We start from the raw sequence: 25,009 nt of genomic DNA, 5'->3' as shown, positions 1-25,009 counted from the left end.
GAGATATAGAACTTTTTTATTTTAATACAGGAAAAATAATTTTTATGACTTCTAATGTTGTATGGACTCTAGAAACTGAGGTTTAGGCTGTTTTATGAATGATCAGATCTAAATTTTAAATGAAAGTGCCATAGTATTTGTAGTGATTAATATTTGAAGGTATCCTGACTTTGCAAAGTAGGACAACTCTGCCAGCATATGATTGAGAATTGCCATTACCCAGGAATCCAATTAAGTTTAGAGAACCACTGCATTGGGCAGTTTGTCCATCCTTGGAAGTTTGTCCATAAAGTAAGGATATTAAAAACTTGGGACTTCTGGTAATTATACCTAAATACCTTGGTGTCCTAATATCTCCATGATCACTTTTAAATTTCTTATCCCCTGAAATGTCACTTATTTTAGGTGGTAAAACATGAATACATTTTACAGGAATAGTTTTTTCTAATACCAACATCCAAACTTTACTCCTGAATTATTAACACAAACATTTTAGAAAAATCTGCAAAAAAATGAGTATTTAATATATTGTTAATATGCACAAAGGGGACATCCATATGGTATTGTCTTCATGAAAAAGATGATTTACACAAAATGTTCCACCAAATGAAAAAGATGATATACAAACATCTATTACATAAATGTTCTCATTCAACAGTTTATTATATATAAAGGGAAAAGCAGTTTTATTCTGGATTGTACCAGGAGTCATTAGAACATTAAAAGCAGAACACTAACACATTCAATTTTAGTATAATGGGGCCTTTATCAATATTTGTGATAAACAGCCAAAGTTAAGTTAAAGTTGTTTACATTAATAATCTGTCAAACACATAACTTCATACAAAGCCTTTCTTTGAAATGAGATTTTATTTGCACTTAGTGTTAAAAAATAAAAATGCACACTTTTTATTGCTTCCAAAGTATTTTAAATCTCACACTTTCTATACTTAAAATTTGCACAAAATACTAGATTGGCTTCAGAAATTCTTAATTTTCTTCTCCTTGAGCATGACTGTATGTTTAGAAAGGAACAAACTCAGTCATTCAAACCTTCCTAAGGTGCCTATTCAGGGTGGCAGAAAATGTTTAATCAATATTAACCAAAAGACTGTTAAAAACATCTTTGCAGTTATCTGATTTATAAAGGATCTAATTTGTTACTGGGAGTATTTTACTTGTAAGGTGAATAAATTATGCTCTAAGGTTATATCCAAAGTTTTAGAATATATATTTTCTTCAGTAAAACAGCTATTTGGTCAAATAGGAATGAAAGAAAAATACAGTAGACTTATGAACCCTTGAAAAGAACACCATACTGCTATGCTACAAAATACAAACAACAGTGACAACGACGAAGACAACAACAACAAATGTGTCTAAAGCGCTAAACCAGTGAAAAAGCAAATCAATAAGAAACATAAGAGATACAAATTCGAGTTTGTTTTCTTCTGAGCATTATTTAGTTTTACACCTAGAAGAAAAAGAATTTACTTTGGGCTCCAACATTATTAAGTAAGTCCTTATGCCCTTTCCACCTTTCTGCCCATTACATACAACTGTTTCAATGAATTTCATTTGCTACACTACACAAATGATCTCCAAAAATGAGTATTTATTTCTTAGAAACATATGAACCTTCTCTGTGGTAAAGAAGCACATAACTAATTCACCTCCAAAATATTTTTATGTGCCATCATCCTCCCCTACCCATTTAACTCAAAGTCCCATCTCATCTGTTTTGTTCCTAACTGGCTTTTGGCATCTCTGGAGTAAAGTGAAACTTAATGGCCAGGTTATACACATTCAAGATAAGAGGTATGATATAGCTTTACTAGAAGGGAAGAAAATTTCTTCTCCATCTAGTTGGCCTGTGTAAGATGGGTAGGCAGCAACAGCAGCTATTAACTCATTTAGAAGACGGTAGGGATAAAAAAGATGGAAACAGGCAAGTTCATCATTACACCACCATTAACACACTGGTGGTGGAGGTTAGGTAGTGACAGCGGAGAGGTTGGAGAAGAATGCATATGTCCCAAGGGGCACACAAATATGAGATCATAAACTCAATTCTACTTGCTGTCTTTAATCCTTCAAAGTTTATAAGTTCCAAGCATATAAAAGACTGTGCAAAGACCATTTTCTTTCCCTTACCCCAACTAAAAAAGGAACATGGCTTTTTTGGGGGGTAAGAAAGGGAGGAGAAACATGTTACCTTGTATAAAATAGGGATGGGGGATAGAGGAAGCCAAATTCTTATTTCTTCAGAGTACACTCTTCTCTTTGCATAAAGTGCCTACAAGACAGACTTCATAGGTATATGACTTGTGCAATTACATAGAATCCCATACTTGGTTAAACACTGTTATTGTACACAGTCTTGAAATTCTTAATAGTTTTTTAACACAAGGTGTTACATCTTCATTTTGCACTGGATCCTGCAAATTATGTAGCTGGTTCTGGGTCCTGAGTACCTACCACTCTAAATGGGAAAGGCAGGCCTCGCTCGGCCTCTTAAACTCCTGGCTCGTAAAAAAAAAAAAAAAAAAAAAAAAAAACAAAAAAAAAACCTATTAAGAGAAAAATTGTTAAAGCCCACTTTCTATAGCCCATTAAAATGGAAAGGACTTTCCTACTCCCAATACCAATTTTTTTGTTTGTAGGTATACTGCCATAATTAAACCAGTCATTATTCCAAAGATCTACATAAAGCAGTTTAAGTGGTTTATTGTCATGAAAAGCAATGTTCCCCTTCCAAACAGAATTAAGCAGATAGATATACAATTAGCAACCTCAGAAGTATACTTTCACCATTATTTTCTCTTGATATTTTCACTCCAAAATTGGATATTTTTTCAGTAGCCTAAGGTACTTTCATCAATTTTTAGAGTTTCCATTCTCAATGACTAAAAGTAATAACTAACCCAGAATCACAGAACAATCGTGGCAAAGTTAATTAGATTCTGTATGATTGAACATTTTACCTAGAGGAGGATGGAATGCAAAATATTTGAAAAGCAGATTTCCTTTGCAGTAAGTATGAGGCTTATTGCTTAAAGTATTAGTCTAGAAGAGACAGGTAGCTTGAGTCTGTCCTACAAATAAAGGGTTATATTAAGGGTAGGAAGAGCCTTCTATCCTTTGTACAGAGAATGAGTTCAAGCAAATGAACTTACCCTTTATTTAAACTTAGTTCTACCTAGGAGGAAAAAAGGTATATTCAATTTGTAGAAGTCTAAGTCTCTGCTATTTTAAAGTAGAGGGGATATCAGTAAAAGAATATTCTGAGTAATATTCCACTAAGGTGTCAAAGGAAAAGTTAAACATAACTATGATACTTTATCAAAGATTTTTATCAACCAAAAAATTGGAGGCAGATTAGTTTTTCCAGCTTGTCAAAAGCTAACAATACCCTGGCTACAAGTTGTTGACTGGTCAGTTAAGAGTTAATAAGGATAGCAAATATATTATTTCTCTGTGGTAACAGGTTAAGAAAAAATACTTAAAATTTCTCCTTAAGGTGGGTTGAACTTGCATGCTGTTTTACTAAAGCAAAATATGCACTTACCAATATCATTTTTCCAAAACTAATACATATATAAAATTGTAATAAACATTAAAATACGTAACTAATCTGCTATGAATCACTTTTGTTTAGAATTACTTGCATATAATCACACTCCCTGACACCTAAAAGTCTCAATATTTCCAAAATATCATTTCATATTTAGTAGGAGTAATTAAATAAATGTTTCTGATTATACAATTAGGTAAGGAAACCACCTCACTTTAATATTGCCATTAAATTACCTTTAATATAGTCATGTTCAACTTACATAGGGCGCACAAGAATTGTAACAGTACATCTAAAGGTCACAAATGCACAAATCCCAATAAATCTGATTTTTTTTTTAATAATTTTGAAGTGTTTACACATTCCAGCCAAAATCCAAACTATAATCAAACATGGCGCTGACAGGCATCTTCTGCTTTGAACTAACTTCCAGCTAAGGCCACAATTAAATATGTTCTAACCGCTACACAACAAAAATTAACCTTATTCCTCAAATTCCAGACACAACAAAAAACAGTGACTACTATTTTTCTACTTCTTACATACATGAGGAACCAGCAGTCTCCAAAAACCAATCCTCTCACCCTAACTTCCAAAAAACAAAGTCTGTGTATTGTTTTATTATTTCCATAAAGTCATTTAGTGCAGATTACCTACAAGTTAGCCCCAGCCAGAACATGCCTTGTTACTGTAAGGCCTAACTATATCTTAATCCAGATCATAAACAGCATTAAAAAATTCATGTTAGAATAGGAACCAGAGCAAAAAGAAAACATCAGAACAAAGGATATAAAGATATTAGACATGTTAGAAACTCCAAGCATATAAATATCTGGGTTAAAAAAAAAAGATATAAAAAGAAAAACTCAGACAATTAGTAACAGAACCAACAGCAATGGTAGGGGACTAGTTAAGATTTTTATGAAAAACAGGTGGTTGATCAGAAAAGATTACCAACCAAATAGAATTCCTAAATTTTAAAACTAGTGACATCAAAAGCAGGCATCATAAAATATAAATATTTTGTGCTACAATGGTACAAAACTCTTCAGTGTTCCATTCTTCTAAATACAGACTTACTGATTGAATAAGTGTGGTTTTTTGCTTTGTTACAGTGAATAGCTAGATGATGATGTGCTGCTGGATAAGTAATAAAGCCTACCGTTTTCTTAGGAAACACCATGGTAGAAGATTCATAAACTATACTGACTGTACAACCATCCTCCTAATAACAAGATTTAAAACCTGAGCTATCTCTGTCTCTGTCCTCTTACTCTTCTACCTTTAATCTGCCAAATTCTGCTTATTTTACTCCCATAGTATTATCTGTACACTTATTATCTTTTCTTTACATTGACATTGCCCTGGTTCAGGACTCCTAAAATGACCTTACCTACAATTTCTCCACCTCTACAGTAAATTCTTTAACTTTTCTCAAATTCTTTAAAAGAAAATCTTCACTTGTTCCTCACTACAAAGTTAATCCCATCACCACGCATTAGCATTCCATATCCTCTCTACTCCTCCATCTCCTACTTAACTCATGTTTTCATAAACTGCCCACTGTCCCAAGTTGCTCCTTCCTATAGGTATGCTTCTTCCTATCCCTGATTCCTACTTCCATTTCAATTAGCTATTCTCAGGGTCCAAATCAAATATTACTTCTAAAAGCCTTGCTGGGTCCTGGTCCAGCTCCAAGTACATTTCCCCTCCTCTAGACTTTCACAGAATTTCATGAGGAGAGGTGTACCTCTCCAACAGCACTTAACAATTTGTCTTGTATTACAGTTATGTATTATGTACTTCTACCGTAAGATCCAATTTATCTCTGCAGTATTTAGCACAATGCATAAACCAAAGCAGGAGCTGAAAAAAATTGCTGGTTGAATTAGTGAATAAATCAGCCAATCAATTTTTAGTATTATGGGCAAATAGTCCATTTTTGCTGGCATAATAAAACACTTAGTATCCATAAGGGTGACTCTTACTTATCAAATGATTAAATTATATTCAGTCTAGTTTCACAAGGTAGAAATTAGAACAATATCTTAGAAACATTACTATCAAAATGGTTAGGATAAAATCACGTGTGACACTAGTCTTCAATTACCTGGAAAATTTATTCAGCTTGAACAATTTATTGCTGTGCTAATGCAGAATAATGATACATCTGTGAAGATGAATATATACAGATATATACTTTTAATGAAGAACAGTACTACAGAGATAAGTAATGGCAAAAAAAGCACAGAAACCCATCTTTCATTTTATTTGAAAATAAAAAGATGGGTAAGCCCATCTTTTTAAAATACAGGTTTGGCCACATTATTCCCTTATCTAAAAAAATTTCTTCAATGATTTCCTAAATTTTTTTGCAAGCATTCAAAGCATCAACCCCACCTTTCAGGCATTACTATTTTCCCAAAGACCTGCCATTCAATCTCCCAGTACCTCTTGAACTAGAAGTTTCATCCCTTTGTGCCTAAACTATGTCTTTCTTTCTGCCTAGAATGTTCTACATTGTCTCTTCTTCCTAAAACTACTCATTCTGCAAGTTCAGGGTCTAGCTGGAACCTTATGAAGTTTTCCATAGTGGTACACTTGTACTCATCCCACAAGATCGTGAATGTGTGTGTGCAGCTGATGTGCAGGCTCTTTACAGCCTCAGCTAGTTAGCATTGTCCTGGTATATGGATATAATAACTAAAAATTTTGTTTAATGAATGAAAATTTTGACTACCAGTTTTTTTCTTTCTCATTTTAAACATAATGACAAGAGACACAGGAGCATGAACTACTCTTTTCCTTTTTCATTCTCTTTAAGGCTCTATTTAATAATGAGACAAGCTGTAAGAGCAGCAGGAAAAAAGAACACAACTTATTTCCCAGCTCCCCTCAAAAGGCCTAGACTAAAATAAATACCTTTATCTCCTACAGCACTTATGCTTTACTTCCATTTACTTGTGTACTATCTTGCATAGTTCTCTAATTTGGACAGTTTTGTATGTGTTGCCAAAAATGCTTTCCCAAGTTCTTTGATGACAGGGAAATGTTTCATACTTTTCATGTATCCTCCATATAGCCTAGTCTAGAGTAATCATCCAGGTATTTGCTTTAACTAGATGCTAGTTAACTCCTTTAATCACAATAAGAAGATAAAAATATTTTGTTTGTACTCTTTCAAGTTGAATGAATCGCTATAAGAGCAGGCAATTTCCTCAAAATGCAATATTATAATAATGTTTTAAAAGACACTGCAGAGACACTCATGAAAAGACAGATAATTTAATGCATCTTGAGAAGCTTTCACAATACTATTTTTTTCTTTCCACCACAGGAGAAAAGTGTTCCTATAGCACTTTCCACAATGTAAGAATTACTTTCCTGGTGGCTTATATACCCACTCAGCACCTGGCACTGTGTTACACATTCATTAGCACTTGTTGTTGCAAGCCTCTCTGGCCAATTATATCATTAAAGCTGAAAACAGGCAAAGGACCCTATTAAAAGTAACACACAATCTACTATTCCATTTAAAAGTGGATGGTAAAAAAATAAAACACTGACTTTACTAAAAAAAGAATGTAGATATTGCATTGGCGGTATTGACTGAAAGACTCTAGTAACAATTTTTAACTTCTCTTTTTCTCATTGGAAGCTATTTATTAATTATGATGGTGGTGCGTCTATTAGTGTAGAATAACAATAATCCTGCTTTGTTCTGGAATGAAATGAAGCCTTCTCCCACATGTATTTGCATGTAAAAATATTTTGGGAGGCACCTGGGTCAATGACCCAAAAAAGATTGAGAACTATCACATTAGAATTATATGAGTCACCAGTAAATAGCTATTTGTGGAGGCAGAGGAGCATCCTTTTTGGTTGATTCAGGGCAGCTAGAATATTTCTCTCCCTCAGAAGACTGCTAGTTCTCACAAAAGAGGCCAGGAACTAGTAACTTCTAAAAAGGCATGGGGGTTTATTCTATCACAGGTAACCAAGCCCACGTTTAGCATTTACTCTAGGGATATCTAAGCTTTTTCTTCAAAATAAATAAAATCTACATGAATGAAGACTACCTGAATTAGGAAACAGGTATCAGACATTCTTACGAAGGCTTTAGTCCTACCTACTTTCCCTTTACATTGTTCCAGTTTTGTGATCTATTTGGATTAAGGTAAAGTTTTTTAAAAAGGATTTTTCTATTATTTTTTTAATCAAAACAACATCTACATATTCTTGAAATATAATGCTTGTTATTCATATGAACTGATGAATCCCCTTCCAGAAACTATAGGTTGGGACCATTGACTTACACCACTGAAACTCAAATGGGGGAAGAAAATAGGCATGTGGAGCTTATAAAGATAATATAGAATGTCCCATTTGGAAAACAAAAAATATTAATAAAGCTGATTTTAAAAACTTCTTAGTTAGCATAAGTAAGCACCAAAGACATCTTCCATGTAGCTCTACTGGTCAAGAAGCTTTCAAAAATCAGGGAAAAGTTTCAGAATTTCTAAGAAAAGGTACATGAGTTTTCAATTTTTTTTAAAAGTGGGTATAGGGGGAAAAAAGTGAGTATGGGCTGTGGAAAATACCATCCTAGACTTTCTTCAGCTTTTCATTTCCCTTCTCTTTGCCAAACACACACTTTATGTTTTCTAACACTTCTGGCATTTTGGTTGGTATTTAAGGTATTTAAAAAGTAATAGCCACTTTTATTCTTGATGCCCAAAGAAATGTATCCCCACTGATCCTGTATTACTTTTTCTCCTTAATAGTGAAATTTTTAAGATAATAAAGTGTTCATTAGGATGAACCCTTGGTCAGTGGAGGGTTACGACCAGTTATTTATAATTAATCCTACATTTTGAAAGATTTTCAGATGAAGTAAAACCATTTATTAATGACCTACAAAATCTGTACTGGGAGATGTGCCTTTTTGAGTATTTGTAATTATTTGTCTGAATTGTCAGATTGAAACATTTTTTTTAAATCCTGCAAAATCTAATCCAGGTCTGCTTCTTGGGTCCCTGTTCTTTGTAAGACTCAATATTTATTTATTCAGTCTTTACCAGAATGCTCCCCACCTTTAACTTCATTTTAGGATTTCCAACTGTTTTTTCTGTACGTGGCAGACAATAGTGATTACAAATATCTAGCATAAGATAGTGATTTCTCAACTTTAATAACTACATAAATTTGGGTAACTTGCTTAAATTCTCTAGGCCCCAGTGTCCTGTAAAATTGAGAGAATTATTGTACCTACAACTCATTCGGTGGTTGTGAAGGTTAGATGTTATGCATGCAAACTGCACAGCACAGTGCTGGACACATAGTCATTATTCAATATAAGTTAGTGATTATGATAACAATGATAAATTTCTGTTCCTATAGTTTTTTCTTCTTGGTGCCTCCCTGCTTCTAATGTCTGCAATCACCTTCCAAGTCTGATGAAGGTAGGAGTAATATCATAAAAACTAAAACCCCACAGGTAAGAGGTTACTAATTCAGTAAAATAAAACTTGCTCTATTTTTCTCCCTTTAATATAGTCAACAGTCATCCCTGGTCATTTGTATACCAAGTCAAAGGATAAAGCAAAGAAGCAGAAGAAAGAAAGACATTAGTATGAATACAAGTGTTTCTTTGGTAGCAAGAACATATTGGATGTAAGCCATAGGAAGACATGAGGAAGAACAAAAAAGTTGGGAAAACAACAACCAGAAGAAAGCAGAAGACAGTGATCTAAAAGAGTAAGGGAAATAAAAAGACTGGAAGGAGAAATTTAGGCAAAAGAATTTATGTAGATATATTTAGAAAAGAGTATATTTCAAGAAGTGAGAGAAATGGGATTTCTTAAGCAGGGCAGCTTGAAAGGCTACAAATGAAAAGAGCAAGGCATTTGTAGGGTAAGGAGCAGTATTACATGTGAGTAAACTAATTAAATTTTTCACAGGCTAGCAATATGAAGAGGTATCTGCAAGGTTGGGCTAACCAACCAAAAATAACACAGAAATGTGCATGCTAACATTTATGTGCTTGGCTATATTTATTAATCCTAAACATAGTTTAGGAGCATTAAAAGAAAAATCTATTCAGTTATCAACATGGGCCATTATTAAGGCTTATCCCTTTAAAGATTTGATCTATAAACCAATGAAAATTCCTTAGTTTTGCTTAGTTTTCTAATCAAGCTACATATTTGAAATTTCACAATAATTTCCTTTCCTAATAAAGCATTTCCTCAAGCTAGAACTACAATCTTTTTTTTTTTTTTTTTTAACCAAAGAGAGGTGCCTTACTGGAATCTACCAACAAAAATAAATTTAAAAATCAAAAATAGTATAATTTAAAAATCAATGGGAATTATGTAGATTCAAAAGTTCTACACCTCTATTGGCTTTTTTTTCCCCCAAATCAAGTCAGTAAGAGCCAAATGAAAAAGAATAACTTGCTTAAAATTGTATCTAACAGTTTACAAGTTGCTGAAATTTAATGTATATTCAGACTCAACTGTGCTTACCAAAGGAAGCTATAAATATCATCTGAATTAGCACCAGTCTGGTGAGAAAAAAAGTGTACTGTATCAAGCAGACTTGCTGTGTTATCTGTTCAAACATACCTGTACCAGTCAAAAGTCCAGCACTCTTCTTTCGTGCATAAGCGCGTAAGTGGTTGGACAGGCTAACAGCACTTGTAAACGTCGTATTGCAATGCACACATGTTCTAAGCTTCACAGGCATACCTATCATTCAAAAGAAAACTATAATCCAGTTCTCACTTCAAAAAGTGAAATTTTCTTAGCTAAAAGCGTGAAGAAAAGTACCACAATAAGGATGGTTTAAAAAAAAAAAAAAAACGTTCATTGAATTAGCTTAACTTAAAATAAGGAGGGGGAATTAAGTTAACTAATATTAGTTTGCTGTTAGTATTTAGAGCCAACCCATGCTCTTTGGAAATGTGGAAGAGGAGTGCCTTGAACCTCTGAGCTCCTCTGGATTTAACACCTATTATCACTTTCTTGCAGATTTCTGTGTTACGCAGATCATTTCCTAAACCTAAAATACAATCCTGTGATTTGAAGAGCACAGTTCAGTTGAGAAGTTTCAAAGCTTACAACATTACCAATAAAAAGAATTAAAAAGTCTAGTTGACAAAGTGGTAATTAAAGTGTTTTACCCACAAAACCGTAAAAGGCTCAATACTAAATTAGGTTTTCTGATGAAGGCTGGGAGAAAAGGTGGTAAAACACACCATTGAGCAGCTGTTAGACACAACATTTTATTCAGGGCATTTTATGTTCATTACTCTGAATGCGCAATCAATAATGAAAGTTAATGATTTGAAGTTTTTTACTAAAATCTTTGTGCTAAATAAATGATCAACAAGCTAACATCTTAGTCATCACAGGAAAGAAAACATGTTGAAACAGTAAGAAACTCCTAACTTCTAAGACAATCTTCACTCCTCAAACTCCTTTCAGTTGGTTTCTCCAACAATGACATTCAGCCACAAATACACTTTCCATCTCTCAAGTGTACTAAACTTTAGTCAACATAGCTAACACACCTTTCTTACATTTTATTCTTTTGAAAAAAATGTTGAAGATTTGACTTTCAAAGACTCTCTTCATACAAAAGAACCTATTTACCAGAAACCCATACAAGAAAGTTTTTCAGATCACTCACAACACAGTGTAATCTTTCCTTAAATCAAAACTGCATATAAATATCTGGGCTATCCCAATGTCTGCCAAAATAAACAAGTCAACACTGAAGTAATTTTATTCATTATGAATTCCCCTGACCAGTTAGTTTTACCTTAGACACATTGGACTTGGGGCTAAAATTATGAGACCATCTAAGTTCATCCTCAACATTCTTAACCTCCAAAAGAAACCTACAAAGCCACTTAAAATTCTTCGAGTCTAAAAGTATAAATCAGACTTAGCAATAACAAATACAGTTTGGCTATTTTATTTGCTACCTCATTTGCCAACATACACAAACAATTCTTTTGAAAAGGAAAAACTATTGGTGCACAAGCACTAACCTAAACCATCCGTTCTGTTCCTTTAGACCACCACTGTAAAATCTAAAACCCCAAACAAATGTTTTATACTCACAACAGTTCTCCAAAACCAAACTATCCCACAATACAGTGAGGAATTGGAGAAGGAGAAGTTTTTTTGGGTTAATCACAACACACAACAGACACCAATCCATTCAGTTTAAAGAGTCTATTTGTTTGTTTATTCATTTGACTTAAGCAGAAGGAAAACCAACAGCTATATCTTGAAAACATTATCACCTTGGAGCACTGGCAAATATAGGACAGGTTCGCCATTTCAGTAATGCTATGCTTTTGAACAACGTCAACCTCCCATCCATAGGACCATCCCCCAGCCACAGCAAATTTTATTTTACAGATCTACTTTTTTTGTTCTCACCTTACATTCTGACCAAGAAATGAGGCACAGAGAATTCAGTGCTGATGAGCATCAACTGATGATTTATATAGAAATGACAGTATAACCAATCTCTGCTCTGCAAAAAAAGCAGCTTAAGTAAAAAGATTCTAAGAAAGTATTTTCTACAAATATTCTGTAACAATAAGCATAACTGTATTTAAATTCTAGACGACAGTCATAGACATCCTCTTACCTGAGTGCATAGTCAAATCCATTCTTTGTGGTTGATACATCAAGGGACTGTCTTCACTTAATGGAAGAACACACTTCTGAACAAATCTCTTTCTTGCAGTTTGATTATGAATTTTTTGAGGAGAAATAGTAGAATTCCTTTCTTCTCCCATCCTTTTATTTTTAAGTAGTTCTATCAGTGTAAGAGACTGATTCTTTTTTCCACTGGGTAGTTCTGGTTTTGTTTCATCATATTCATTTAAGAAACTCAGCCCTTCTTCTTCTGATGCAGACACTGATAAAGCTTCAGTCTTTAGGCCATTACGGTATGCTTCAAGAGGTATAACATTTTGAGATAGAAAGTCATCACTTGATGCAAGTTTTTGAGCTACAAATGGTCTGGGAATAATACGACGACTGTTCAATGCTTTCAAGATTTTTTCATATTTTTCTTCATTTTGCATCATCTCATTCAAAACACAGATTGGAGATTTGTGAGCATCCCATTTGGTCTTTCCAAGTCTTTTCAGATGGCCTCTAACATGATTCGATAATCCAATTTTAGTATCAAACCAACCACCACAGAGCTGACAAGTGTGTTCAGAAGTGGTTTCAGACTTCTCTATAGCTAAAAAAAATTTTTTAAGAGTAACATCAGAATTTTTCATAAAGTGATCATCTTAAAGCCAATAACTCTGAAATATAAAGTTATGTGATTCTAATAAAGACCAAATCTGAGCAAAACCTTCAAATCCTTTGAATTTGAATACAGACATATTAACCCAAATTATCTACATGAAAACTTACCTTTTCTAACTCGCTTAACAGGTGTCCCTGTACCAGTTCTTTTGAAATGTTGCATTTTGTCACTTGTGGCTATTTGTTCTGGTGATACAACATGGCGGGCTTCATAGCTTAATCCAGCTCTGTGAAGATGTCCTCGGACATGATTTGACAACCCAACACCTGTTTCAAATGTTGCTGGGCAGTAAGGACATGATTTCTTCTCAAGAGACAAATCAGTCCAGTGAAAAACAGAACTATGCTTTGACAATGAAGTTTCTGCATTTTCTAAATGCTGAGAATCATGTATGTCATGCAAAAAGTTATTAGTTCCAGCATCTTCATAATATTCAAAATAAAAGCCATCGTTTTGATCATAACTAAGAGTAGCATTTTCTCCAGGCTCTTGACTTTCCACCTTGCTTTTAAACAGTGGGAATAAGTTTACATGTTCTTGATTAATATCATTATAGGTTTCATCTTCCATAGCCTGTGTAGTGTAGTCACCTAACTCAACATTATCCCAAGAACTTTCATCTTCTGTTTCATAGCTGTCTTTCTTTTCAGCAGAATTAAGTTTCTGCAAAACAACAACTGTCATTTTATGCAGGAAATCTGGATAGCTATCCAAGTCTTCTCCTCCAACAGAGCTTTCCTTCTTAGATTCCTTAACTACTCTCTTTACAGCTACACGTCTATGTTCTTTGAAGCTTTCTGGCCTTTTGGTATCAGAGTTTTGAGAGTCTGAAATGAAACTATTGTTGTGAGAATTACTTGATGACGAGAACAAATGTAAAGAATTCAATGAGCTGGCTTCTTCTTTTTTGAAATGTAGAGGATACGATTCACCTGATTTTTTGATCATCCTATAGTTTTCATATTTGTGTCTATATAAATAGTTGCTATTTGCCTTGGCATTAGATTTTTCTTTTGCTGCTTGATGGAAATACTTAGGTTTTTGGTCAGAGCTGCTTTTAATCGTAACAGTCTTGTGAGAATTGTTTTGATTGCACACATTTACACCTGACTGGGCAATGCTTTTCCGAGCTTTTTGTATTCTGTGTGGCCGCTTGTGGAATTTGGAAAAATTACTTGATTGTGAAGATGATCCAAATGTTCGCTTTACATCTTGTTTTAAAGCGGAATTCTTTGGAAATGTGGCTGACTGTTGTTTAATTAATGGTTTAGTGCCATCAATATCTATAGGTTCTTCGAGAATGTCACTTTTTCGTTTATCAAGTCCAAGAGGACTACCAAATGAATCAACACATGATGATGAATGCAAGTATTCCATGTGTTTTTTTAAAATACTTCTGGCTGAAGTAGTAAAAGGACACATCTTACATATATAGGTGGCTGATTTTTTGGATGATCCTACAACAGAGTCTTTCATGAAAGTCTTTTTTTGCGTTTTTCTCTGGGCTACATCAGAATTGACGATAGGGCATTTTACCACTGCTCCGTGGGCAATGCCTCGATGGCATTCTAATTCATTTTCTGTCACAGCCATGAAGTTACACTCTTCACAGCAGTAGTACCTTTTATCTTTTTCATGGGTTTTAGCATGTTGCACAAATGTTTTAGGGCAATTGGTACCAAACACACACTGAGGGCACTGTAATCGTGCACTTCTTCCTTCATCCTGAAGTTCTTTCAACTCACGAATTTCCTCCATCAACTTCTGTCTTCTTTCTTGGTGAATAATCATATGCTTTAGAAGTGAGTTACGATCTCGAAATGTCCGTCCACATTCTCTACAAGCATATGGCCTTGGGACATTAAGATGACGAAAGTGGCTATTCCCATCTAAATGATACATCATATGCCTGTGGAGGTGTTTTTTCTCCCTAAAATTCACATTGCACTTTGTACAGGGGTAGAATGATGGCTCTTCGGTGCTGAAAGTAGCAGGTGACTCGGAATCACTTTCTTCACATTTCTTTTTTAAGGTATTTGAAAGAAAAGTGCTAGTATGAACGGGTGAACTGCCTTCTCCACACTTATCTGGGTTATAAATTAGATGCTGAAAAGCATCCACAGATTCCAAGTCTTCATCAGTTGATTCAGGCTTCACTTTTGATAATGCATATTTCTGTGAGTCTATTGCTTGTAGTTCTTCATTCTGCTCCAGAAAGTCTACTTCTAGCATTTTTGACTTATTGGGTATACAATTAGAATCACTAAAGCAATCCTCAGTATAACGAGTTATCTTGCTTACATCCATTTTTCGCTTTCTCTTTTTTTCTAGACCTACTTTAGAGTGAACTGGAGCTTTATCCACTGTGTCTTCATTAGTCATAAGAAACTGAATGAACTCTTTTTGGGGATCCCAGTTCGTATCATTTTCTGACCTAAATTCATCTGTACCTGAGGAAATTCCTGTCAATGTATCAACACAATCATCTTTTACCAATAAATCATCACTATCCTCACCCACCTCTACTTGATTTATTAAAGTGCTATCTGACTTTATACTACTCCCTACTGAATTCTGAATGTCACAACCAACGGAAGCAGAGGTAGGTAGTTTTTTAATGGAATGGGTTGGATTTTTAGCATGCGCTACATCTGATAACAAAAATAAAACTTGATGTTGACTTGCTTTCTGTGGTGTAGATAGTTGAAGATCAGGTGCCACCTTCAACGCTGAACAAGACTCTGTTGTTGGCTGATCCACAGGTTGTCCAGTGGTTAATGAAACACTGCCTTTATTCATACTGGAAGTCTTAGCTAAGGAGGAGTGTGAAACTGGTCCATTAACAGCAGCTCCTTTAGGCAAGATAAAGTTTTCACTAGAAACAGTAGGAGCACCAGCATGTATAAATAAAGTAGACTGGCCTCCACTTAAGGCTTTTTCAGATTTGTCCTTTGACAGTTCTTCAGGCAGAGTGAGAGTATTATTTTTCTGAAATGATGTTTGACAATCTTTTGGTTTATGAACTCCACTCTCTTTGTCTGAGATAAAACTGTTGTTATCTAGGAGTTCTTCTTTAGCACCAGTAATATCGGTGTTTATCTTCAAATCATCCATATTGTTGGCAAGCCCATTTAACACATTTAGTCTAGAAAATGGAAGAAAAAAAATTTAGATTGGCATGAAAGAAAAAATTCTATTAGAATGTATGGAGAGTTCAAAGTACACACTTTTATTAGTGTGATTCGACTCTTTATATCAAGATCTAATAATTTTCCAAGAATGAGGAAACACTTTAAAAAATGTAAAAGACATTAAAAGTATCTCAAAGGTTAATTTTCTTCTTTGTGCTAGGCAACAACTCCGTATTGCATATATACAAATCATCTAGGGAACAGCAACATTAGAAATGGCCACATTATACTGAATTGCCGGTCTCTATGGAAGAATGTAAGCTCTTGTCTTTAGAACCTAGCACAGTGTTTGGCATAGGTGCTTCAGCAGTATTTGGTGAATAAAGGACTAACATGTTGAACAAGTAAAAACACAACTGCAAAATCAAAGCAAAATGTGTAAGAGGAAAAAGTTTTCGTACTATGAAATGTAGACTCCCTTCAAATAGTGTAAATTCCATCATGGTTCTGACTTTTTGACTCAGCAATTACAGCAAGACCTTCAAAATATCCAATAATCCTCAAGTACAGTTTATTTATTTTATTTTTAAAAATGATTTTATTTATTTATTTATGAGAGACAGAGAGAGAGAGAGAGGCAGAGGGAGAAGCAGGCTCCCCATGCAGGGAGCCCAATGTGGGACTTGATCCCAGGTCTCCAGGATCACACCCTGGGCTAAAGGTGGCACTAAACTGCTGGGCCACTGGGGCTGCCCCCTCAAGTACAATTTAAAGAATCTGTTATTTGGCAACCCTAGGTATAGACTATCCAAAGTGCTGGCATAAAATTCCTTATTTCTCTTCTTTTTTGTACATGGTAGCAAGTACAGTTATTTATTCTCCAAATATTTACTGAGCCCTTACCATGTGCCAGGCACTGTTTTATTATTAGGAATACCAGCAGTAAGCAAGACAGACTAGGTTCCTGCTCTCTGATAAAGAATGAAGTCTTCTGGGCTGCCCCAGTGGAGCAGTGGTTTAGCGCCGCCTGCAGCCTTGGGTGTGATCCTGGGGACCTGGGATCGAGTCCCACGTTAGGCTCCCTGCATGGAGCCTGCTTCTCCCTCTGCCTGTATCTCTGCCTCTCTCCCTCTCTCTCTTTCTCTATGAATAAATAAATAAAAAATCTTTAAAAAAAGAGAATTAAGTCTTCCATTGTTCCTTCATAGGATTTTTAATCTGTATAACAAGTAGTATTTTAAGATAGCAGGAACATAATCTGGTATTTAGAAATGAAAATATTTTCAGTATAGGTAATTATTTCTAATATTTTATGGTAGTTAAAGAATAAAAGTTAGCTCTTTATTCTAGTTAAAGAATAAAGGAATTGTTTCTAATTACTTTGTTATTTCACAGCTTAGAACAAGTGCTTGTATGTATGAGCTTACTCTTCCCATAAGATGTGCCCTTTAATACAACAAATATTATAAATATATACTACAAATATCTGTCTTTGGCATTATTATTTATACTAACAATTATTCTGCCCCTCATAGGCCTCAGAATTCTGTTTTGAGATTGGCAAACCTCCACAGTAATAAAAATAGACATCCAATAAGATCATATTCAATGATATCACCCCAAAATGGTGCTAATGCAGCACCCAGCGGGAGTCTCTACATCACATACACAGAAGTTAAAAATGGGCAGCACATAAACATGTGTTAGGGAAGAGTGTGCAAATGTCAATGAAAAGAAAAGCAAACCTTGATGCTATACCATTATCCATTCCTGACATTTCTCATATACAAAAAAAGTAAAGTGTCCAAATAGGAAGAATCTCATAAATCTGAAACGGACAACAGAATTTTTAAAAAGCTAGCCTGAAAGACACTTACTTCGTGTTCCTACTTATTATAATCACAGAGGCAGACAAATATATGCTCAATTTGAAAGCCTGTATTAGCTTTTCTCAACAGGAAGCAATGTTGCTAACGAAGTGGTAAATTCAGTGTTAATGAGTGGCTTCACTGTTACCACCTCAGAGGTAAAACCTTCTATGTTCCATGTTCCACCCATCTGTTCTGGTGTGAGAGGTTCAGAGATGGAACAGACGCTTCCCATTTAAAGCAACTTCATTGGTACCCCCTGAACAGCAGGGTGACAAACTATGAGAATATCATGTCTGCTTGGATTGCATTCTCATTACCAAAATTGCTTTCTGTGAGCCTTCCAAAAGTTCACATTCTAAAGATACCAAAATGTTCTGCTCAAAAACATATGAAAAATATACGTACATGACGTATCTTATCTATAAAACACATCTAGCAGAAGGAAAAACAAAAGATCAAATTAAATATTGTTAAAATATAAAATGAAGTCTTTAATAAAGTTTTCCTTCACACCTAATGAAATATACCTTTCTTGCCCCCCAAATTTATGATTATCTCTACTCAAAAACAGAAGTTATTCTTTTTCAGAATATTATTAGTAGTACATTAATATTAAAAATCTACCTCATCAGTTTAAAAGTATGATATGAGAAGTGACTCAGTAAGCTAGTATTTTAGCAACAATATAAAAAATTTTCCAGTTTAATTTTCAGAGTATATCTTAACTAATAACTGTTCAAAATGTATTTTTTCTTAACAGTATTCAAAACTCATGGCTGCTGCATTAAGATATAATGCAAACACCGAACCATCAAAATCTGTTGCGGTGAATAATGGATCTAGAATTTTTGACATCAAGAATTATTTCCCTACATTCATGGATGGTTATGCAGCATCTAGGCAAGAAAGCATTTGATCTATTAGCTAATTTCACACTGTTTCAAATAATTTTTCCAACTATCTTTGTCAAATATATGTAACAGAGCCATCAATGCTAGTTTATGTTAATTTAAATAAGTAGGGGACATATTTGAAGGTAGACATTATTTATTAAGGGAATTCAAAAAGGGAAATTAAAAAATTAAAATAATCAAACTTCTTTTTTTTTTTTTAATATTTTTTTTTTATTTATTTATGACAGTCACACAGAGAGAGAGAGAGAGAGAGAGAGGCAGAGACACAGGCAGAGGGAGAAGCAGGCTCCATGCACCGGGAGCCTGACGTGGGATTCGATCCCGGGTCTCCAGGATCGCGCCCTGGGCCAAAGGTAGGCGCCAAACCGCTGCGCCACCCAGGGATCCCAAAATAATCAAACTTCTATCATATGCTTTGACTTCTTAAATTTCAGTGAATTTGCTATACCTATTAGGATATTTTAATAAAATGCTTAGATACTATTACTATGTCCTCCTCCATGTAATCATATAACCACAGAATTTTTGTTTTAAATGCACTTTAAAATATTCTTTAAAAATATTCACACACTTTATAAAAAGCTGCAAATGGAACTTTAAATCTACATAAAACATACTTCAGTTTCTTGAAAATCATAATGAGTTCTACAGCTATAACTGCCTGTAGTTATATACTGTGAGCATTAAAAAAAAATAGTACAAAGGTCAGATCTGTCTTCAAGATGACAGATCATCACTTTTATGCCTCAAGCTAGACTTATTGTCTTAGAAATTTCAAACATCAGTATTTTTGCAAACTATCAGCACTTGCTATAACACCCTCACTACACTACATCTTGAGGTTACTACAGAAGAAATGAGGTGATAATTGCATATTAACATAATTATTCTGTAATCCCTCTGAGCAAGCTTCCTAGGTCACTCAGTAATTCAGATTAGATACAACCTTCCTGTCATCAAATCTATGCTGTCCACTTTCTGTTCATGAATAATTTTTTTATAGAAAATTAGCTTAATTTCATTCTTTTATGTACATTATTAATTGTATTTATTGCAAGTAGGTTAATATTTTGTGGGCACTTATTACATAATACCAACCTTTGTCATGTAGTATAATTTCATACAAAAATGTAATACAATTTGCCCTCATTTTACATTAGTTCATTATTAGCTATATTACACGGCTATAAATAAATTATAAAGTTGCCCACTAGCTGAGTTACAGTGAAGATCTGCCAGATTTTCACAAACCCCATGTTCATTTAAATTATCCTTCAGAACACATGACAACTTCAGTTAGTCATATATGAGATTGGGTCAAGAAAAGAAAAACACTCACAACTGTCATTCTAATTGCAAAACAAATCTTAATTAACTGAAATGCCACATCTACATTTACTATGATATTTAAGACTATACATACTATACATAATGTACAAATATATATACCCCAACCTCAGTTAGTATGTAATGCATGTGAAGAGCATATAACTATGCCATCCAGGTAGTATTCTACTCTGGATGTCATCAAGTGGAAGTACTAAAAAATACATAAATTCATAAGGTTAACTATCCAGCATGCCACATGATAAAATGAAGAGAAAACTTGGTATGCTTAGCCTAATAATTAGCCAATACAATGAATAATCTTCAAATGTTTGAAGGCGTGGCATACAAAAAAAGACAGGATCAATGTGTTTAAATCATAAAAATGGATTTCATCTCAAGATTAAAAACAATAATCACCGAATATTGCAAAGGATTGTCTTATACAACAGTAAACTGAATGGCTCAGGAGGTTGGAATATTGTCAGGAACACTGCAGAAGGTAATATGGCAGGAGACTGGAAAGATGATTTCTAACATCCTCTCTTACATGTTACTATGTATGTTAAATGTTTGGTTATTCTATTATTAACATTTAACATTATTTGAAATAATGAACTAAAAATGGAAGTGAAAATTACACTATTGGACTTTAAAAAGATTCTCTAAATTCATAATTGCTTGAAATAATCTTTCAATTAGTTTTCAGTTAGGTATGTTGATAACCTGATTCTTGAACAATGAAAGTATGGCACTAAATGACTAACACACTCAGGCCACAGAACTATCTATCTGCATTATGAAAACCACATACAAAGAGGTTTTTTTCCTATTGGTAATACAAAAAAAAAAAAAAAAAGTTCAATGAGTTCAAATAAGTAGAAAATAGATAAACAATGAACAGAGAAATAAAGAATATATTGGGCACATATGCTTTCTTGCCAGCAGCATGCAGCACTGCCATTACAAATTAATGATCTTTATGTAATTTTACCACCTACCATCAAATTACACTGAACTTGTCCAATACTTTTGTTCCTGATGCCATGAATCATCCTCACTACTTAAAAGGAAGATGTTACAAATAGTAAGGTAAACACGTAATAATACAAAGTGATTCTTACTGCCAAGTATACTAAATACTTAATATAATCTGACACAGCTCAAGAAGCAGGTAACTACATGGACAAAAGGTGGTGAGGAAGCTACAAAAGCCTAACGCTAGCAATCTGACAAAAATCATGCGATAGTAAGAAGCAACAGTCATAGAAAAACAAATGGATGTTCAGTAATCAAAGGCTAATTTCCTAATGAAGAACTTTGTAATTGAAAGAGGCAAGGCAATAAATTATAGCTGCAACCAAAGGAGAATGCTAAGTCATATTCAGCATGGAATAACTGCTTGTTTTGTTGTTTATGCTTTCAAATAGAACAAGATAAATGATCATCGGGGCACCTAGATGGCTCAACCGGTTAAGCAACTGACTTCAGCTCAGGTCACCATCTCTGGGTTCTGGGATTTTTTTTTTTTTTAGGGCAATTCAATTTATTTAATTATTAAAAAGAAAGGAAGGAATTAAAAGAGAGTAAAGGAGTTAAGGAGCCTTGTGCTGTGTTGTTTGAAGAGCCAAGTGCCCAACCAGGGAATGCTCTCTGCCCCACATGGCATCCATCATGTAATGCTGCAGACTTTGTGAAACCAACTGCGTATGTGTGTGGAATTACTCCCTCAAGGAAAGTGGCCGAAACTCTGTTACACGAGACTCCTATAACTGTGCTGGACAGAAATGAAGAAAGACACTCTGGAGAATACTCTGCCTGGCGGGAGGGGAGACCAGATGACCCACGAGTGCGGAGACCCGCAAGCCACATGCATCAGGCTCCCCAACTCAGCAGTGAGTCTGCTTGGCCCTCTGTGCACCCCCTGCCCCATTCTCATGCTCTCTCTCTCAAATAAATAAAAAAATCTTAAACAAAAAAAAAAGGTAAGTGATATCACAGCATTGGTAGGATAAATGATACACATACGCACATGACTTCAACAAGAACAATTCATGTGGGTTTGTTTTTTAACATTAAAATGAGTGATAACCTCTACAGATTTTTCAAACAGACCAAACTTTTGACCATAATTGTATAATTAACATGAATCCTAGAACTGTCGGTTTCACACTCCAGAGGTACTGTGTCAACTCTGCTTTTCACTAACAGAGTATGAACCGCCATTAATTGTTATTTTATTTTGAGTCTCCTACTGTTCTTCAGTATATGATGAGTATGCTCTTTAGGCTTAGTTTTGAGATATCTTATAAACATTAAGCCATTGTGTCCAATAAATGCAAAAGAAGTACAAGTGTTAAAAGTCCTAGGAAGACCAAATGTAATTATATTAGAAGTAAAAACAGAAATAATAAGACACCTAAAGTGGTAACATAAATACACATATGCAATAAACTGCGTGAGAGTTGAAGTAACTGTGAAGAACAAAGAGATTTCACCATTAAGAAACTACTGTGCCTATACATCTGACAACCAGCAAGAGATAAGGAAATATGACAAAGGAAGTTTTTAAGCACAAAATCAGCATCAATGTCCGATGTCTATTTGCCTAATGGTTTTCAGGAAAAGCTAGGAATTTGTTCAAGAATTTAAAAGCTAATAATGTTCAAAGCGCTGCGAGTGAAACTTCTGCCCCAACCACGTATGATTCCACAGGACCAAGGTCCATTAGAGTATGCACATCAAAGTTAGTGACATTTCTGCAAATGCAAACAATTGGGCTTTGAAGAAATTCCTTACAATAGTTAAAGAGATAATTTGGCTTCAAAAGACTGCCTGAAACATAACAAATGTTTTCTTCTAATACTTAATAATTTTATTTCAAATTCAAAACTTGACTGTATGTATGTTAAAAAAAATTGTAGATTTTATAAAATTAAACTCTTACTATAAAAGTTCCATTAAGTCATTTAGTAATCACATATTATTTTACAAAAAACAAAATTGTTCATGTCTGAGAAGTCAACTTGAACATTACGACATTGAGAATAATTTCACTGAATTTAATTTTACTCAAAGCAGCTCAGACTGTAAAAAAAAAACCTTGCAATTCTGTAGTAACCTGTAATGAGTACTTAGCCTTTTGTGTATTATGTACATTTAAACTCTGTTATGTAAATTCAAGCTTATATATAGATGGGAAAGTTTGACATGCTCATTGAGAACCAGAAAAATGAAACAGAAGGAGAAGTTTTACTTTCAATAAAATATTTTCATTAAATGTGAACTCTTGGGCAGCCCGGGTGGCTCAGCAGTTTCGTACCACCTTCAGCCCAGGGCATGATCCTGGAGACCGGGTATAGACTCCCACGTCAGGCTCCCTGCATGGAGCCTGCTCCTCCCTCTGCCTGTGTCTCTGCCACTCTCTCTGTCTGTGGGTCTCTCATGAATATATGAATTTAAAAAAAAAAATCAAAATAAATAAATAAATGTGAACTCTTGGTGATACCATTTGCTCCACTTAGCTTTTTTCTTTCTCTAAAATCAGCCCCCCAAATACAATTATCTTCTAAAAAAAATTCCGAAGTAATCATTACAATTATCTTTATTTAGGATGGTAAAAATTTAAATACAAGAAATCTGCTTTCCTTAATACAAAATATGCAGGAAGATGAATCTCTCCTATGCCAGTGTCTTTAAAAAAAATTAAAAAGAACGTATTTTTGTGATGGCAAATCACAAACCATCCACGACATTTTTCTGACTTAACAAGTTTTCCTTATTACATATTCAATTCTGGAGTTTCATTTATAAAACCAAAGATATTTATTGTGAATATAAACAATTACAAAATTTTTCTAAAATGTTAAAACAGCACTTAATGTTTAGAAAATGCAAGTGCTTATTAATAATCAAATGTACATAGTTCTATTCAAACAAGTGTGACTTAAAAGAATTTCTTTCTATGTTTACTCATATGAAGAGAAAAAGATGGCAAGGTCAAGAGTAGCAATACTGAGCAATAAGAAATTTACAGAACCCATGATTTCCAATTTACCCAATATCTATAACAACAAAATGTTATGAATAGTATATTATTTTTATAAAAGGTGACTAAAGCATATTTAAAATTGAGATTTCAGGGAACATTTTAATTATTCTTAAGATTAATCAAATAGTATTGCTGGCAGTTTTTTTTTCTTACTGTATTGCTATCTAACTAAAAAAGACTATAAATAGGACACATATGTATAAAAAACTACTATCAGTAAACAGCAATAAATTATGTCCCCAGTGAATAATATGGATTATGCATTCTGTAGTTCAGTGGAAGTAGAAGGTCCTATAACATACCACGGATAAGAAAAGCCTCAGCAAAATTGAGTTTTAGCTAACTTTTGTAGTGCATTAATGCAAAGAGAATCACTCTGGTGGCAGACACACCTGAGTTTGAAAAATAGTTCTACAACTTCCACCTTGGAGTTACTTCAACTATTCTTAAATTTTAGTTGCTTCATCAATAAAGTAAGTATGAAATCTACTAAAAGTATTGTGAGGATTAAATAAGATCCCATTGCATCTATATAGGGCGTGGCATTTAGTAATTACTAAATAAATGTTAATTCCCTATGACCCTTCCCATTAGCTTGTTTCATTTATGGAATGATGGCAATGAATTTGTACACTGCCCCTAATGGTAAAAGTGGCCCTTATAAAGAGAAATTTATTCTGGGAGGAGATATCTGGTACCTTAATCCATACCTAAGGTATAATTGACAGGATAAATGGGCAGTAAATGGGTAGAAGCTAAAGAATTAGAAGAAGAAACATGTCTTAAGAGTTGGTGGG

At 34.2% G+C, this 25,009-nt stretch overlaps 1 protein-coding gene and 1 long non-coding RNA gene across 26 annotated transcripts in view; one reads left to right on the top strand and one right to left on the bottom strand.

Annotated features, from left to right (window-relative positions):
- The window catches only part of LOC111096402, a 69,679-nt gene extending 50,708 nt beyond the window's left edge, over window positions 1-18,971 (top strand). For 3 of the 4 annotated variants that reach the window (XR_005361269.1, XR_005361268.1, XR_005361271.1), the window contains 4 exons: window positions 8,975-9,036; window positions 9,131-9,331; window positions 15,251-15,521; window positions 18,682-18,971. This is a non-coding gene — a long non-coding RNA (uncharacterized LOC111096402). The remainder of the gene's footprint in view (window positions 1-8,974; window positions 9,037-9,130; window positions 9,332-15,250; window positions 15,522-18,681) is intronic. The other variant, XR_005361270.1, reaches the window with a different exon arrangement.
- ZNF644 (zinc finger protein 644) overlaps window positions 1-25,009 on the bottom strand; it is a 153,207-nt gene that overhangs the window by 50,600 nt on the left and 77,598 nt on the right. For 13 of the 22 annotated variants that reach the window (XR_005361266.1, XR_005361265.1, XR_005361267.1 and 10 more), the window contains 3 exons: window positions 13,027-16,064; window positions 12,242-12,847; window positions 10,201-10,323 (listed from right to left, as the gene is read on the bottom strand). The exons of 4 other annotated variants lie outside the window; for them this stretch is intronic. Coding sequence is in view for 13 of the 18 variants with exons in the window: in XM_038541409.1 (XP_038397337.1) it covers window positions 10,201-10,323; window positions 12,242-12,847; window positions 13,027-16,064 (3,767 nt within the window). In the remaining 5 variants the exon portion in view is untranslated. Of the gene's footprint in view, window positions 1-10,200; window positions 10,324-12,027; window positions 12,125-12,241; window positions 12,848-13,026; window positions 16,065-25,009 lie in introns of those variants that run through there. 5 more of the 22 variants (XM_038541420.1, XM_038541417.1, XM_038541418.1 and 2 more) reach the window with 4 other exon arrangements.

The sequence above is a fragment of the Canis lupus genome, chromosome 6, assembly GCF_011100685.1.
Source record: "Canis lupus familiaris isolate Mischka breed German Shepherd chromosome 6, alternate assembly UU_Cfam_GSD_1.0, whole genome shotgun sequence".
Lineage (NCBI taxonomy): Eukaryota > Metazoa > Chordata > Mammalia > Carnivora > Canidae > Canis > Canis lupus.
This window is presented reverse-complemented; position numbering and strand designations above follow the sequence as displayed.